This window comes from Rhinoderma darwinii, chromosome 2 (assembly GCF_050947455.1).
Source record: "Rhinoderma darwinii isolate aRhiDar2 chromosome 2, aRhiDar2.hap1, whole genome shotgun sequence".
Classification (NCBI taxonomy): Eukaryota; Metazoa; Chordata; class Amphibia; order Anura; family Rhinodermatidae; genus Rhinoderma; species Rhinoderma darwinii.
In genome coordinates, this window is record NC_134688.1 from 336,428,699 (window position 1) to 336,445,091 (window position 16,393).

Below are 16,393 nucleotides of genomic sequence, written 5' to 3' on the forward strand. Positions count from 1 at the left end.
TTTTATCTATATGTAACCATAAAGTTTTCATTGAATTTATAATTATTGTGTGTGTGTTGCTGTCATTTAGTAGGAGGTATACCATAATTTTAGTAACATACACATAATGGTAACTTTTAACTTTTCTGGTCCTATTAGGGCACCATACTTAGCACCATATGGCCTATTCATGTCTCTATACACTGCAGTGTGCATGATACGTTATTGTCACTGAGCAGCTTCCCTGGTCACACAACACACCGGACTCGAGTTCCTCAATATGCCATAATATGCTTAGTTACTCTACTGCAACATTGTTAAAAATAATATTAATTAATACCCTTTCTCATTTAAGTATATATTTCCCAGAAACTTGCAGAGTATTGATGGGGGCCCATACTTCCACAGTAAGTGAGCAGTTCTCTTTAGGGGGCTGGGTGACAACCTGATTCGAGCTATTATGGAGACCATATTGTTAGTGACCCTTGCTTTGCCGGAAACAGACATAACTAAGAAATACCTGAGTAAAATATTAAAGAAAAAGGATAACTAGGCTGAACAAGCCAAAATGTTATTGCTCAATATGGCTGAAAATAGAAATGATTAAATAAGATGAATATATGCTGCTTCTGCACATTTAATAGAGCTGGTCATAGACCTTAGATAGTTGATTATGGAAAAAGATTTGGAGATTTTCAAGAATTTGTTGACTCCATGTTTACATCCGAACCATGGGCAGTTATTCGTATTCTTCTACTCTGCAAAGGAATAGATTGTAGTCAATACATGAATTAGTGAAGTCGTATTTCTTCATCCGCTGACATTCAGAATGCAGAATATTCTGTGTCAAGCAGCAGGGAAGACATGCACTCCCCCATATGTTGCACTGTGTTACATACATCAAACCTAGCACCTGTCTCGCAGAGAAAACACAGAGATTTAAAGTGACACTATGGCTATTTCCTCGTCGTCCTGTCAGAAACCCTGACATAATGGGAGTCATACTGACGTTTTATAGGGTTGCTAGCAGCTCCACTTATAATTCCACTGACAGAAGTTTTAATGCATCCTGAGGATTTTCCTTTTCTATCGATGATATATTTTTCTCGGTTTACCATTATATGGACTTATGTTCATTTTGTTATGTACTTAATAGGCTGCTGTGTAGAATTAAAACCCATTGATTCTAAAGTATCAAAAGTATCAACGGAACGTGCAGCTGTCAAGAGATGTTCTAGGTCAACATTTGTCCTTGGAAGAGTTCACAATCTAACATGGGGGGGGGGGATACATTTCGGTCATTTTAACAGAAAGATAGTTGGAAGTTGACTTTGGGATGTTGCTGTACTAGGGCCCTGGACCTTATGAAAACACCTAAATAGCAACTGGCAAAATAAGCTGTTTTTATGAAGTTAGTACTGTGCTTGTGAGCAATCCTAAACATGACTATATGTACACAACAATTGTTTAAACTAAGCGCACAAGTCATCTACATGGACAGGGGGAACGTAACATCTATCAGACACTTCCACCACCACTAAGAGGAGGTAGACAGTAGAAACAGAAAACCTGAACAAATGTGATGTGGTTTTACCTCCTCAGAACAGACACCCAAGTGTGCCAAGCAGGATTTATCTTATGCTCTATCCACATTGCGCTTGCAGAGTACATTGGACTATACGCTATAGGGCATACATCAACCATTGACTCCCATTATTAAAAAAAGTCTACTGCATGGTATACGTTCTTATGCTGGATGCCTCTGTATTGAATAGCGTAGAAGTCGACTACGCTATTTAATACATTTACAAAAAAGGTATGCTGACCACCCGACGTATGCCAAAAAGACACTCTTCTGGCATATGTCGGGTCTATGGGACCTTAAAGAGGCTCTGTCACCAGATTCTCAAATCCCTATCTCCTATTGCATGTGATCGGCGCTGCAATGTAGATAACGGTAACGTTTTTGTTTTTTTAAAAACGTTCATTTTTGGCCAAGTTATGAGCTATTTTATATATATGCAAATGAGCTTTGAAATGGACAACTGGGCGTTTTTATTTCGTTATGTCCGACTGGGCGTGTATTGTGTTTTTAACTGTGCGTGTTTATGTGTATGACGCTGACCAATCAATGACCAGTCAGCATCATACACTCATCTCCAGCAAGCAGCGATGTGCAGCCGCATACACAAGTGTCCTGATAATGAATACACATGACCTGCAGCCTGGACGTCATGTGTAGTCACAATCCTGACACTTCTGACTCTTTTCTGTGAGATTGCAGCAAGCCACTCGTAATCTCGCGAGATTACGAGGTAAACGAGATTTCGTTTCTCTTGCTGGAAATCTCAGAGAAAAGAGTCAGAAGTGTCAGGATTCTCAATACACATGACGTCCAGGCTGGATGGTCATGTGTATTCATTATCAGGACACTTGATTAACGTTAATCTAGTGTCCTGATAATGAATACACATGACCATCCAGCCTGGACGTCATGTGTATTGAGAATCCTGACACTTCTGACTCTCAGGAGAAACTAAATCTCATTTAGCTCCGTAATCTAGCGAGATTTCGTTTCTCTTGCTGCAATCTCAGAGAAAAGATTCAGAAGTGTCAGGATTCTGAGTACACATGACGTCCAGGCTGGATTTCATGTGTATTCATTATCAGGACACTTGTGTATCTGGCTGCACATCGTTCTAGTAAGAACACTATGTGCTGTGTAAATGAATGGAGATGAGTGTATGATGCTGACTGGTCACTGATTTGTCAGCGTCATACACATAAACACGCCCAGTTAAAAAAAAACAATACACGCCCAGTTGGACATAACGAAATAAAAACGCCCAGTTGTCCATTTCAAAGCTCGTTCAGCCTATATGTTTGGAGCATTTCACAGCACAATCGTTCAACATACACTGCAAACGCAGTGTGAATAGAGACTTACTTTGGTTGTTTACTGTTGATGTCTAGAAAAGTTCTCATTGCTGGCCAGTTAAAAAAAAAGCCATGTTTGCTTATTCAGTGGTATAACTGGCTCCAAATGTATACATATATTTTGTCGACTGGCAGATCACAAAATGTTGGTCTCTACACGTTGGAGGAAAGAGTTGAGTGAAGCTGGGTTCACACGAGCATCTTACGTCCGTAAAGGACGGAACGTATTTCGGCCGCAAGTCCCGGACCGAACACACTGCAGGGAGCCGGGCTCCTAGCATCATAGTTATGTACGACGCTAGGATTCCCTGCCTCTCCGTGGAACTACTGTCCCGTACTGAAAACATGATTACAGTATGGGACAGTTGTCCTGCAGCGAGGCAGGGACTCCTAGCGTCGTACATAACTATGATGCTAGGAGCCCGGCTCCCTGCAGTGTGTTCGGTCCGGGACTTGTGGCCGCAATACGTTCCGTCCTTTACGGACGTAACATGCTTGTGTGAACCCAGCCTACTCTCATACCTCTCGGGCCACTTTTTCATTTCACCTTGCGAATAGACACTGGAGGGAGCCTGGCAGGCATTAGAAAGCCAGAAGAGCAGCTACAGTGGATACCAGTAGAGTAGTCATGGTCCACCACCACTTATTCTTGTAGATGTTCTTTGTGATATGTATTTGCTGTGGTAAAGAGAACTCTTGTTTCTCTTTAGCTGACATTTATAATAAGAATACAAAAAACTTTTACTAAAGAGACTAATGATTCCAGATTGTCATTTTTGGATGTTGAGCTATTGATCTTGGAATCTAGAGTCTCATTTGTAGAGGGAACCATGTTCCTGTTACTTATTAGGTAAAACACGGTCATCAATCTCTTCTCATTAAAGGAACTCGAATCCAGTGTGTTGTGTGACCTCAGGAACAGCTCCTCTGGTTGTTCTGTTACAAAGCTGGATTTTGTATCTCTGGGCATCCTAAATGGCATATCTCCTGGTAATTCATTATACCAGCATTATATTATGACTCCATGTGTTATTATATAAGACATTTTCATATACCATTGCATTTCTTTTAATCATTATACAATGTTTTTTCTTTCTCTTTACTTTTCTAGTAGTTTTAAAGGTTGTACGTTATTTTGTTTTTTTCTATGTGCATTTTGTACCAACCAGAAGTAATTGGTTGTCAATTTAAATAGTAAGAAAATAACTGTTTGACATTATTATACGGCAAAGGCTTTGCACTTCAGAGCAAAATATGTATGGAGCAACTTTACCATAACTAGAGACGGCCACCATGCCCATTTTTATCATCAGTGGGATTGAAGCCATGTGAGGTGGTATCAATTGTCCCAAGCAATATATATAGAAAGTGATACTTGTTAAGTCGCCATTCTTTCACAGGGAAGATAGTGTGACGGCATTGTTATTTCATGCCACCAGGACACTGTTTTATAGATATTGCACAATAAATTACAAGGACCCCTAATACACATTAGCTAAATCTAAATTGTTGCGTATGCGGTCACCCAGACTTTCTCTCCATGTCTGCCATTGCGTGAAAGAAAGAAAGAACATGTTGCTTTGCCAGCAGTTTACTCCTTCTCCCTAGTGTGCAAAATGATCACTTGGTCTATATGGGTCTGGACATGGCATAATTTACTATAATGTATGTGTTACGTAACATTTACCCTCCTTTTCTTTGCTGTCATCAGGTAAATGAATGTGTCATTTATTCATACATTGTTCATATGTTTTTTTGTTTTGTTTTTTCAGCCGGTACCCATTGATGACAATTTTTGTGGTTTGGATATTAACCAACCCTTGGGAGGACTGAACTTGGTTGAAGGTGTTACACTTTATACAGAAAGCAGAGACCGGATGACATCTCTGACTTCCTATGTCTACAACAACTACAGCGTGGTATTTGTTGGGACCAAAAGTGGCAGGATTAAAAAGGTAAGACCACATACAGTCAAAAGGTTGTTTTCTTCTCTGTAAGCTTGTTCAGTTGTCCAGTATGGAAAAAACAAATCCATCTTTTTTTCCCTCCGAAACAGCGCCTCTCTTGTCAATGGGTTGTATCTGCCAGTTTAACTCCATTCACTTGACTGAGAATGAACTGCAATACCAGACACAGCCCATATACAAGAGTGGTGCTGCTTCCAGAAAAAGGAGGAACCCCTTTGATCACAAACAACCCCTTTAAAAGACAGAGGATGTACAAAACACAAACCTATACCTTTTTTATGCTAGCATGCATTTGAATAAGTTTTATACAATTATTTTATATTGTATGTGTGTTCTGGTATATAAATTATCCGTAAGTAGATGACAGATGAAAGTCAAACAATTTGTGGGTACACAAATGCCCTTGCTTGCATTCTATTGGCAGCAGACATAGCATGTTCTAAAAAAAGTTTCTAAAATAAATAAAAAACTATTTAAGAACATTGGAGCTTCTGTAAAACACTGTGTACTTAATAATAAGGGAATTGATGTATAGTATTTCATGTGCAAAACTATTAATAAGTTAAGGAAAACGAACCATGTGGCATATCTGTAGAATAATGTTCTGCTAAGATGTATGTATGTATGTATGTATTTATGTATGTATGTGAGTACTCAAACAGAATCGGCATGCGGAGCTTTAGAAAAAAGCAAACTTTCCTGTAGAGATATAGGAATAAGAACATCAGATAAATGATAACACAAGGCTGCTCGAGCCACTGACCAGAAGAGCTTGAAGTCTAATTGGTATAATGGGAGGCTTACAGACATGCTAGGAGCAAAACCGTATTTATTTTAAGTGCAAGTCAAGCGCATCTGGAGTCAATAGAAAAGGCATCTATAATTTAATACCAGGCCCATTTTAGAAGGTGTATTTCATTTTGAGTTTTAAAAAATGGAAAGGGAAGGAAGTCAAATACTAAATAGAAGAGAGTGTCCTAGTTGGAAGAAGTGAGGGATAAATGCTAAGTGGTGAGAAATCTAGGCGAATAACATGCGGAATGATGAAGTTTAACACATTGAACGGGAGTGATGTAGTTTATGGGAAGATTATTAGAAAGCCAAACATGAAGGTCACAATCTAAAATAAGTCTAAGGAGCAAGTGAAGACGTTGACGTTCAATCTTTTTCTTTACTACAACGCCTGGCAGAGCCGCACAACATTTCACTAAGATTTAAACTAGGTCTGTAAAAATGTTTTCATGGCAAAGTAAGGTAGAATATGAAAGTTATCCTCGCACTGTAAGTATAATTCTTTTTATTTCAAGTCTTGGGCTATTCAGTGAATTTCCAGTGAATTTCCCTCTATGATTGTCATAATAAGGCTCAGTTCACAATTTCATTGCTGGCTCTGTTAGGGGCCCCTGTCGCAGATCTGGTGAAAAATGAGGGATGAAAAAACTACGGACACCCTAACGGAAACCTGACGAAACCCATTAAAGTCAATGGGTTCCGTCAGGCACTATTAGTATCCGTGATGCAAGGGCTCCAGGTCTTGAGTTTTTTCGCTATTTTGTTCCTTTAACAAAACAGAGGAACGGAATAACTGCTCAGATGTGAACGAAGCCTTGAATGTATAGTGTATCCCGCTAAACACTGGACAAACAGACTATGGTTGTTAGGCAGGTTATTAGTTGGGGGCTAAATTTAGGCAAGGTATTTATAGTCTTTATAATTTAAGAAAAAATGAAAGCAGCACCGCTTCAGTAATGGATGCATATCCTCCAAGGCTCAGGCTAGGAGCCCTTAAATATACAAAAAAAGATTTGAGGCAGCACTCCAAAATAATGAATAAAGTGTGTTTATTCACCCCACCAGCGACGTTTCGATCCGATTTCTATACGACTTACTGGGATCTTTCTCAAGGCTTGAGAAAGATCCCAGTAAGTCGGATTGAAACGTCGCTGGTGGGGTGAATAAACACACCTTCCTCTTTATAATTTAGATATATTAACTTTCAATACTGGTAATTTACAAACATAATCTGATTATTTGGATTGTTTTTTGATAGGGGTGGAGATAAACATTTGTCCTTTAATGCTTCTTTCTGACAATATGAAGACTATGGTACAATTACTTTTTTCCGATCATATTTATTATAAATTCAATATTGGTTTGATTTTATAGTATGTTTTTGATTATATTAGTTTACACATAATAATTTCCTCATCTAGTCGAGTGACTAAGGAGTTAACCTCTGAAAATTCAACATGGCTGCTAGCTCATTGGATTGACTCATTAGGGTTCAGCTCCTGCATGTCCAAAGTAAAGGCTTAGCAGACAGATACGTCTGAACACTAAGAGGTCAACCACTTGCCGCTCGACACTACAGAGAGCCCCCGGGGCTACGTAACAGCATTTTTTGTAGCTATTACTTTGATGAATCATGAAAGGCATCATTCCTTTCTGTTGCCATCACAGAAGGGACTGATGCCGAGGGCTATGGCGCATCGGACAATAATTGCCAAACAGATCGTCGCCTGTCTGCAGTCGGATTGTCTTCTCTTCTCATTGAAAAGGACCTGGCTGTTTACTAAGATATCTGAAGAGGTGTACAAGTTTTTTTTTTAAAGAGTAATACATCTGTTATCACACAAGATCTTCCCCCTGTAAAATATGGTAAATGTATGTATTAAGTATATTTGACAGAGCTCATTAAGGCATGGGAACTTGTCTCTCGTGTGTAGTTTTGGATCTTGCTGGGATCTTACCCATTTAACAGTATCCATGTCTATCTGGATCTGACAGTTAACAAATTCATCTCAAGGAGGTTTTACAGTTGAAGCCTTGAGCCATGTCATACTTAATTTTGTTAGTGTGATCCCGTAACTCGGCAGGTGACAACAATCATGTTTCTTTATATTTCCATCGGGAATCAATAGTTTTGATGACAGTAAAGGGGCACTCTGCAGCACCACTCTTGTTATCAGCAATATTGTGACCCTGGCGGACCCCATTATAAGCTAGTAGGGTCTGTCAGGATCTGTCATAGCTGTGATGGCTGCTTTAAAAACAGAAGCCATGATGCTGATGTGGACAGAGCCAGTGGCATAACTACCGCGGCTGCTACGGGGCCCGCGGCATGAGGGGGCCCGTGTCGCCCGCCGGCACGGGCCCCCACCATGGCCGGAGGCTCCGCTAGCTGCCGCTATGGCTGCTACAGCGGGACGCCACTGAACACTACGGCAGAGCAGGGAGGTATCTCCCCGCTCTGCCATTAAACAAAAGACATGTATCCCCTATCCACAGGACAGGGGATACATGTGTGATCGCTGGCATTGATAGGGAGAACGAGGGACTGAAAGTCCCCTGAAGTTCTCCATCACAAACCTCGGACTACCGGGGTCTGTGTCGGCAGCTCTGTAGAAATGAATGGAGCGCCGGTCGCGCTTGTGCGCATGCGTGACCAGCGCTCCTTTCATTTTTATTGAGCTGCGCAGACGCCGGAAGTCAGAGGTTAGTCATGGAGAACTTGGGGGACTGAAAGTCCCCCGTTCTCCTTATCGCCTCCAGCGATCACACATGTATCCCCTATCCTGTGGATAGGGGATGCATGGCGTTACCTACAGGGGGGGGGGATTCTGCAAGGCGTTACCTACAGGGGGGGATTCTGCATGCCGTTACCTACAGGGGGGGACTCTGCATGCCGTTACCTACAGGGGGGGGGAACTCTGCATGGTGTTAACTACAGGGGGGGGGACTCTGCATGGCGTTACCTACAGGGGGGGGACTCTGCATCACGTTACCTACAGGGGGGGACTCTGCATCGCGTTACCTACAGGGGGGGACTCTGCATCGTGTTACATACAGGGGGGGACTCTGCATGGCGTTACCTACAGGGGGGGGACTCTGCATGGCGTTACCTACAGGGGGGGGGACCCTGCATGGCGTTACCTACAGGGGGGGGACTCTGTATGGCGTTACCTACAGGGGGGGACTCTGTATGGCGTTACCTACAGGGGGGGACTCTGTATGGCGTTACCTACAGGGGGGGGGGACTCTGTATTGCATTACCTACAGGGGGGGGACTCTGTATTGCGTTACCTACAGGGGGGGACTCTGTATGGCGTTACCTACAGGGGGGGGACTCTGTATGGCGTTACCTATGGGGGGGACTCTGTATGGCGTTACCTACAGGGGGGACTCTGTATGGAGTTATCTACAAGGGGGGCTGTATGGCGTTATCTACAGGGGGGGGCTGTATGGCGTTATCTACGGGGGGGCTGTAAAAAAGGCACTATCTACAAGGGGGGGTTGTGTGACACCCAGGGGAGGGGGGGCCCCAGTCAAAAGTTTGCTATGGGGCCCAGTCTTTCCTAGTTACGCCCCTGGACAGAGCCCTAGGCTCATTTTAAAATAAGACTCCTTTTCATGCTTGTTTTAATAATAAAAAAAATCCTTATAAACTAGATCTTTAAGAATCTGCTACACTTTAGGTTTTAAAATCCTACAACATTTTTTCTATATACTGTCCTTAGTTTCCCAAGTGACTGCTATCTTCTGAGTAATATATCACCTCTGAATGACATGTAGTCATAAAATGATAAATGGCATTCTTTCCATATTCCACCTCAGGTGAACCTTCACTTCTATATTAAGAAAGCACATAAACGAGATTTCCCTAATATATTCTTACTAAAGAAACAGTTCCTTGAAAACTGTCTGTTTGTCTGTATGGAATTCAGATTCCGAGATGTTACCCTGTATTCGTCAGTATTAGGCTATGTTCACACGGGGTCTTTTGCCGAGTTTTTTGACGCGGAAACCGCGTCGCAAAACTCGGCAGAAACGGCCCGAGAACGCCTCCCATTGATTTCAATGGGAGGCGTCGGCGTCTTTTTCCCGCGAGCAGTAAAACTGCCTCGCGGGAAAAAGAAGCGACATGCCCTATCTTCGGGCGCTTCCGCGTCCGACCTCCCATTGACTTCAATGGGAGGCAGGAGAAAGCGTGTTTTATGCCCGCGGCGCTCAATGGCCGCGGGCGAAAAACGGCGCGATAATTGCTATTCACACGGAGTATTTTGGGGGAGGAATATCTGCCTCAAAATTCCGTTTGGAGCTTTGAGGCAGATATTCCTCCCCCAAAATACTCCGTGTGAACTTAGCCTTAATAGAGGTTTAGCTTCAGCAGCATGTATACTGTACAGTCTATGGAGCTGCAGCCACAGAGGGGGCCGCTGATAGCTTATATTCGGCAATTCTTGTGGGTGTAAAACAGTTACTTTTAGATTTGGATGGTTTCTTATGCACTATTACCTATCAACCAGTGACTAACAGGTTTTTCCACTGGCACTTCACTCAGGGCCAATTTCCAATTGGTTGCAGCAAGTGACATATTTGATAAAAGCACCATATTATTTGGACACTAACTTTTCAAACAACTTCTGGTAATCTAATAGTAGTCCCCCTGTTGTCACTCACAATCCGTCCCTAGTTACGGGGAAGAGGAGACGGACTACAGGAAGTGTGGCTGTGTCTCTTCTAAAGCTGCTGTGTACTCATAGGCTGCCTTACACTGCAAACAGCCAGTTCATCACTCCTGGGACACATGTAAGTTCTCTTCTTAGTACTGCTCTCTCAGGTAAGCGCTTACAACCAGCTTTTTAGTAATTATTGGGAGATTATTGCAACAAACATTAGACAGCATAGGGCAAAGTACACATGGAGTCAGAGAAATGGAGAGACATCGCAGACAATCGAGCAATAGTGGTAAATCAAATTATAAGAACCATACGCTGGAGAGAAAGAGGAAAGTATGTATGAAATAGAGTAGGAAGCAAGAACTCTGGCTTGCTGAAACGGAAAATAGCTATAAAACAGCAGACAGAGATACAAACAAGCAGCTACTGCAAGAATTACATGAGAGAGCAGTACTAAAAAGAGAACTTATGTGTGTCCCAGGAGCCATGAACTGACTGTTTATATAAAGAGCTTAGTGTGTGTGTGTGTGTGTGTGTGTGTGTGTGTGTGTGTGTGTGTGTGTGATATATATGTATGTGTGTGTATATATATATATATATGTATATATATATATATATATATATATATATATATATAAAAAATATATATATTTAGTTATGTATAATGAGAGCTAGTCTATTGGTTGATTATCGTGTGGACTCCTAATGGAGCCCCAAGGCATGCTTGTAAGTGTGGGCAGGAAGTCCACCCCATGCCCTCCTGGCAGATTTGCATATCAGTGAAATGCCCCCTACTATGGAGAGAACAGAAAATAGAAGGGCAACTGAAACAGAGGGAATAGGAGGTGAAAAAAGCATGATCATTTTTTACTTTTTCATGAAAACTCAAGTACACTTTCAATTACTCCTATGGTGTCTGTTTGCAGACGTCAACTTACTTTAAACTAAAAATGAAACTTAATTCTGCAAAATTGGGATCAAAATTCAACCTTTTCTAAATAATGATTACTTCTGTCCTAAGAATGTGAGCTAATAGGTGAGGTGTTGGGGGCTGGATTTGGTGAAGTCCAGAGACCGCTTATTGCACAGGTAACATAGTCCTATCATCAGTCCAAGTAGTCGAAAAGGTTAAGAATTGAGTCTACAGGTTTGTCCTTTCTCAGCCACCGTCCTTTGTGCTCCCTTGCCTCATTGACTGTCCTAGGCCATTGAAATACTGCATCATAAGCGTGCATAGGGTGAGGCTGCATTTAAAGCAGGTTAGAGCCAACAGCTTGTTGCCGCATGTTAGGTATTTAACACAAAGTGAAAATGCTCCACATTAATTATGTAGGATTATAGAAAGAACATTCTTTCCGGCACGGTTTTTAATCCCCGATGCTAGCTGTACAGCAGAGGCCTTTTAAATGCCTGGCTTTGATGTGAAGTAAATCCATTGCTTTTTTCAGTCTTCTTTTCCCTTTGTAGGGAATTGAATCTCAGTAGAAGGAGCATTTTATGATCTATAGCTGCCAACCTACTGCAAGGAAATAAAGGGTACCTGAATGTGTACCTGCTCTACCTGAAATAAATTTGGTCTAGCGGCAAAGTGTGTTTGACAATCTGAGGTAGTGTGGGCAGGACCAGTTTGCAAAAGGTAATAGTGAATGGTGATGTGTATATATATATATATATATATATATATATATATATATATACATATATATATATATATATATATATATATATATATATATATATATATAATGTACTCTAGTTTCTAAGAAATTGCCATGTAAGGGGCAAGAACAATAATAATACTTCATCAGGTTGCTTCCACAATGCCTTCAGTTTGTCTTTATCATCTAAATAATAGATTTTATAGATATTTCTAACATTTCCAAACAGCTGACTCGAACAGAAGAGATTGACCTACACTACACATTGCAAGATTAAAATAAAGATGATCAACATCTCTGTACCTCCTGACCAGGGCTGCTTCGACACTGGGAGCGGAGACTCTACAGTTACTCTGGGACATACTTCATAAATAAAGACGTTCTGCAGAGACTGATCACTCTTTAGAGGGATTGCCCCATTAGAACAACCCTTTTTCAACCTTCCCAAATGCCCTATTAGAGTATATGAACATCATAAAGGGTGGTCCCCCACTTGAGACCACCCTCTATTGACCATAACAGAGAGCCGATAAACATAGCAGCGCCCACTCTGGAGGATTTGGTGTGACCATGTAGCTGCCACCCACAGCTTCCCCTTATGATAAATAAGAGTTGTAAAAAGCAGGTCTGATGGGATGACTCTGTTATACTGTAAGTGCACAGTAATAAAATACCTCTTTGGGCATAGACAAATTGGTCTTCAGCAATGCCACACAGACTTATTGAAAAAAAAAAAAAAACTCATGGCTTCTCTAGCTATGTGAATACTATGGGCTGTGTATGCTATGGAAAGCCATTTACGCAGTCTATGGCTAATTTGTAGGAATGCAGAATGGCTTTACATGCATAACATGGATGTGTCCTAACATGATATTTATATTTCTATAGAAACTACAATTTCCCTGAAAAAAAAAGAAGCAATTAAAATGATTATTATGTGTAAGAAGCAGGTCCTTTTATACAGCAGTCAAACTAGTAGGGACATGTCCTAAGTAAATTGTCATCAGGACTGCATATCTAAATATGTGTCTGTTCGCCAAGTGTCGGACTTTTCTGACAAATCTGTTCTGTCCTTTCCATCGTACTGCAAGCAGCACCCGGCCTGGGAAAACAAGTGAAGGGGAAGTAGATGTTTAGTCATCATGAGATTGTCCCAGCTCAGCCTCGAAGCAAACACCAAAGCCTTCTCTGGGTGACACAAGAAGAGGAAGCCGGTTCTGGCCCTCTCCTGTGTTCGGATGTGGCTGCATCCGGGTAGGAGAGTAACTTTTCAGTGAGGAATGCTGAGCGTATTCCAGAGTCACTGAGCTGCCAGACTCCACTTCACACTTCAGGCAAACTGAGCTGAACAAAGTACAGAACTGCTATCTGCCCAGTTTAGTCATCTTATTGCCTGACAGTACTGTCACCCCAAACCCTTCCTGACATGTAACTATTTGGTTAACTCAGCAACTGTCTTTGCTATGGCCTAAGGCTGCGACATACTGATCGACACTGTGCCCAAAACTCATAGATTTAAACATAGGATTAAAACAGCTTGCAAAGAAAAATCTGTATATCAAAGGGAAATATCCCAGTGCTTTGAACCGGATTCTTCTTTGATAAAGCTAGTTCAAAGATGCATCAGCCGCATTGGTCCTAGAATAAAAAAAAGCATTTCTAGGTAGTGATTCAATTCATGGGACAGGATTTGAGCTTTATGCAAATCATATGTATGTATTTCAAAACGACACCATACTTGCTTGTTATTGGGCTGTTTTTCTATTTTTTATATAACATTTGTTAAATAAGTATTTTAAATCGACCCTCCATTCCTACCAAAAAATAAACTGGCAGTGGTGTCCATTCCGTTGGTACTTCTCTCTCCGTTTCTCCGTTAACGCCCCCCATTGTCTTCCATCCAACATGGCCGCTGCTGTTTTAGACTTGCACAGGGAACGTAGTCTTCATGTCTGAGACACGCCCCCTCCTCCTTCACTGCCCTCTGAAGTGTCAGTAGCGATGGACCAGAGCTGACGTCATCAGCGCTGGTCTATTAGAGGGCAGTGAAGAAGTAGGTGAGGGCGTGTCTCAGACATATAGTGGGATATGTGGCCCATAGGGTCCCATTGTAAAAATGCGCTATACCGATTTATACCAGCCCGGCGGAGGCCAAAAGAGACTCTTTTGGCCTCCGTCGGGCTAATGGAACACTATGGATATGCTTAGCGTGTACACCAGGAGCTATTCCCGGCGTACATGCTAAGCATAAATCACAAATGTGATCTGAACAGCGACAAGTAGAATATAAGTTAGTGATTGTGATGACTACAGTATATGGCACATGACGTCTTAAAGACATTTGTCAATTTTTTTTGTTATAGTTAATATTATATTACAATATATGAGCTATCTTTTCAAAAATTCTATTTAGCAGCGAATGGTTCTAAGGCTTCATTTAAATCTACTCCAGGGACCCGTTCCCATCACCATTGATTAAAATGGGGATGGAGCAGGTCGCAATGGTTTCTGTTTGTTTCAGCTTTGCAAGGGTTCTGTCATTTTGACAGAATCAATAGCGTAGTCAACTACGGTATTAATTCGGTCAAAACGACGGAACCCTTGCACAACGGAGACAAACGGAAACCATTGGCTCCGGATCCGTGACCATTGAAATGGTAATGGAAACAGAAAACTTTAATTTCCGTTTGTGTCAGTCAGGGTTCCGTTCCGACGGAAAGCTCAGACGGAACGTCGGAACGGGATCCTGGTGCAGATGTGAACAAAGCCTTAGAAGTACATCTATCTCTGAAGGAGTCTAAAAGCCAGAGCTTCAGGGATGGCCTTGACCAGTCATTTTGATTGTTGTACAGAAGTGAATGGAAGGTCTCCTGACAGGCCATTTAGCTGTCAGTTTATAGAGGAAGTGGCTAAATGATGTGTTGTAAAAGAGTGGAACCCATAATGATTTGTGATTCGGATACACAGATTAGGATTTGGATACAAAGATGAAATTTTAGGGGATCACAGTATGAGTTACATGAAGAAATAACCTTGTCATTGTGCAGAATATATTTATTATACCATTCTATCATTATTTATGTAAAAACATAGCTACTGTTGTTACTAAGAAGAAGCAGTATGTAGTTCATTGTATCTCAAGTGATAAAGTGAATGTGAAATACATTTGGAGGGATGACAGGAAAAGAAATATAATTATTTAAGAAAAATTTCTAAATAATTGATTCCAGATGTGATTTTTATAGGAATAGCGCATCTTGCAATAAAAATGAAATAGTGTTGGCATAAAGAAATATGATTTTGAGTAGTAAAGTTGTGCTGTCTTAACGTATGGAACATTGAGAGCTCCATGGTTTCATCCTGGAAAAAATGGAATAATTACTAACTTCTTTGTGCCTGACCGTAAAGGATTATTTAGAAAAATACTTGAAATTATAATTTTTCCATTGGAATGCCATGAAATTTCAATAATGTTCACTGTACTTGTCAGGGATCATTAGTCTGTATATTGCTGTCATACTCTAAATATTAATTCAGACAGATATTTATTTTTAAAGAAAGTTAGGATACTAGAGGTAGTTTTTAGCATCACATCTGCGTTCTATATTTCCTATAGGAGGAGAACAACGAAAATAACGACACTGAAGGATCCATTGCATGATAGGCAACAATGGCGCCCGACGGACCTCACTGACTATAATTGGTCTGTTGGGTTTCCATCCTGGTGTCTGTCAATTTACCAGACAAAATAGTGCAGCATGCTTCGCTATTTTGTCTGGCATTATCTACCGGATCTGCAACAGAGGCTCCTGATGGATCTTCATACGCAGATTTGAGCACAGCCTAAAATCCCTATGGGAGCAAAATTGTATAATTATGTTGACCCTGTAATGCACCATATGTCTCCCATTCACCCAGCAGAGCTTTTTTGAGACAAATATTTGTGCTCCAGACTTAAAGGGGTTTTCCCATCTTGGACATGTATGGCATATCCACTGGAAATACCATAAATGTCCATTAGATGCGGACCCTCTCTACGGAACTCGCAGTGTGACGCTGTTTCCATAACTTCCATTTACCTCTATGGGAGTTACAGAAACAGTGTATCCCAGCGAGCTCGGCTGTTTTCGTACTCCCGACTACCGTGTTAGACAGCGGCCTCAGAACATCGAGTGTGGGACAAGGTAGCACAAGGGTCAGTGTGCCTTGTTTTAGAGAAAGGTGTGGGTCCCAGAGGTGGGACCTGCATCTATCGGACATTTATGGCATTTCATAAACTTATAAAATAGGTCAATTAAAAGGGCATTTTATAACAGTAGCACAGAGCTCCAGCTAAAGTATGGCGGTGTTTAATAAGCTACATTTAATAAAGCAGTAAAAAAAATAGTGATGT

The 16,393-nt window shown here is 41.3% G+C and overlaps 1 protein-coding gene across 1 annotated transcript in view; it reads left to right on the forward strand.

The window, feature by feature from the left end:
- The window catches only part of PLXNA2 (plexin A2), a 307,602-nt gene that overhangs the window by 56,101 nt on the left and 235,108 nt on the right, over nt 1–16,393 (forward strand). Inside the window, exon 3 of the mRNA XM_075853680.1 lies at nt 4,689–4,871. Within this exon, the coding sequence (XP_075709795.1) occupies nt 4,689–4,871 (183 nt within the window). The remainder of the gene's footprint in view (nt 1–4,688; nt 4,872–16,393) is intronic.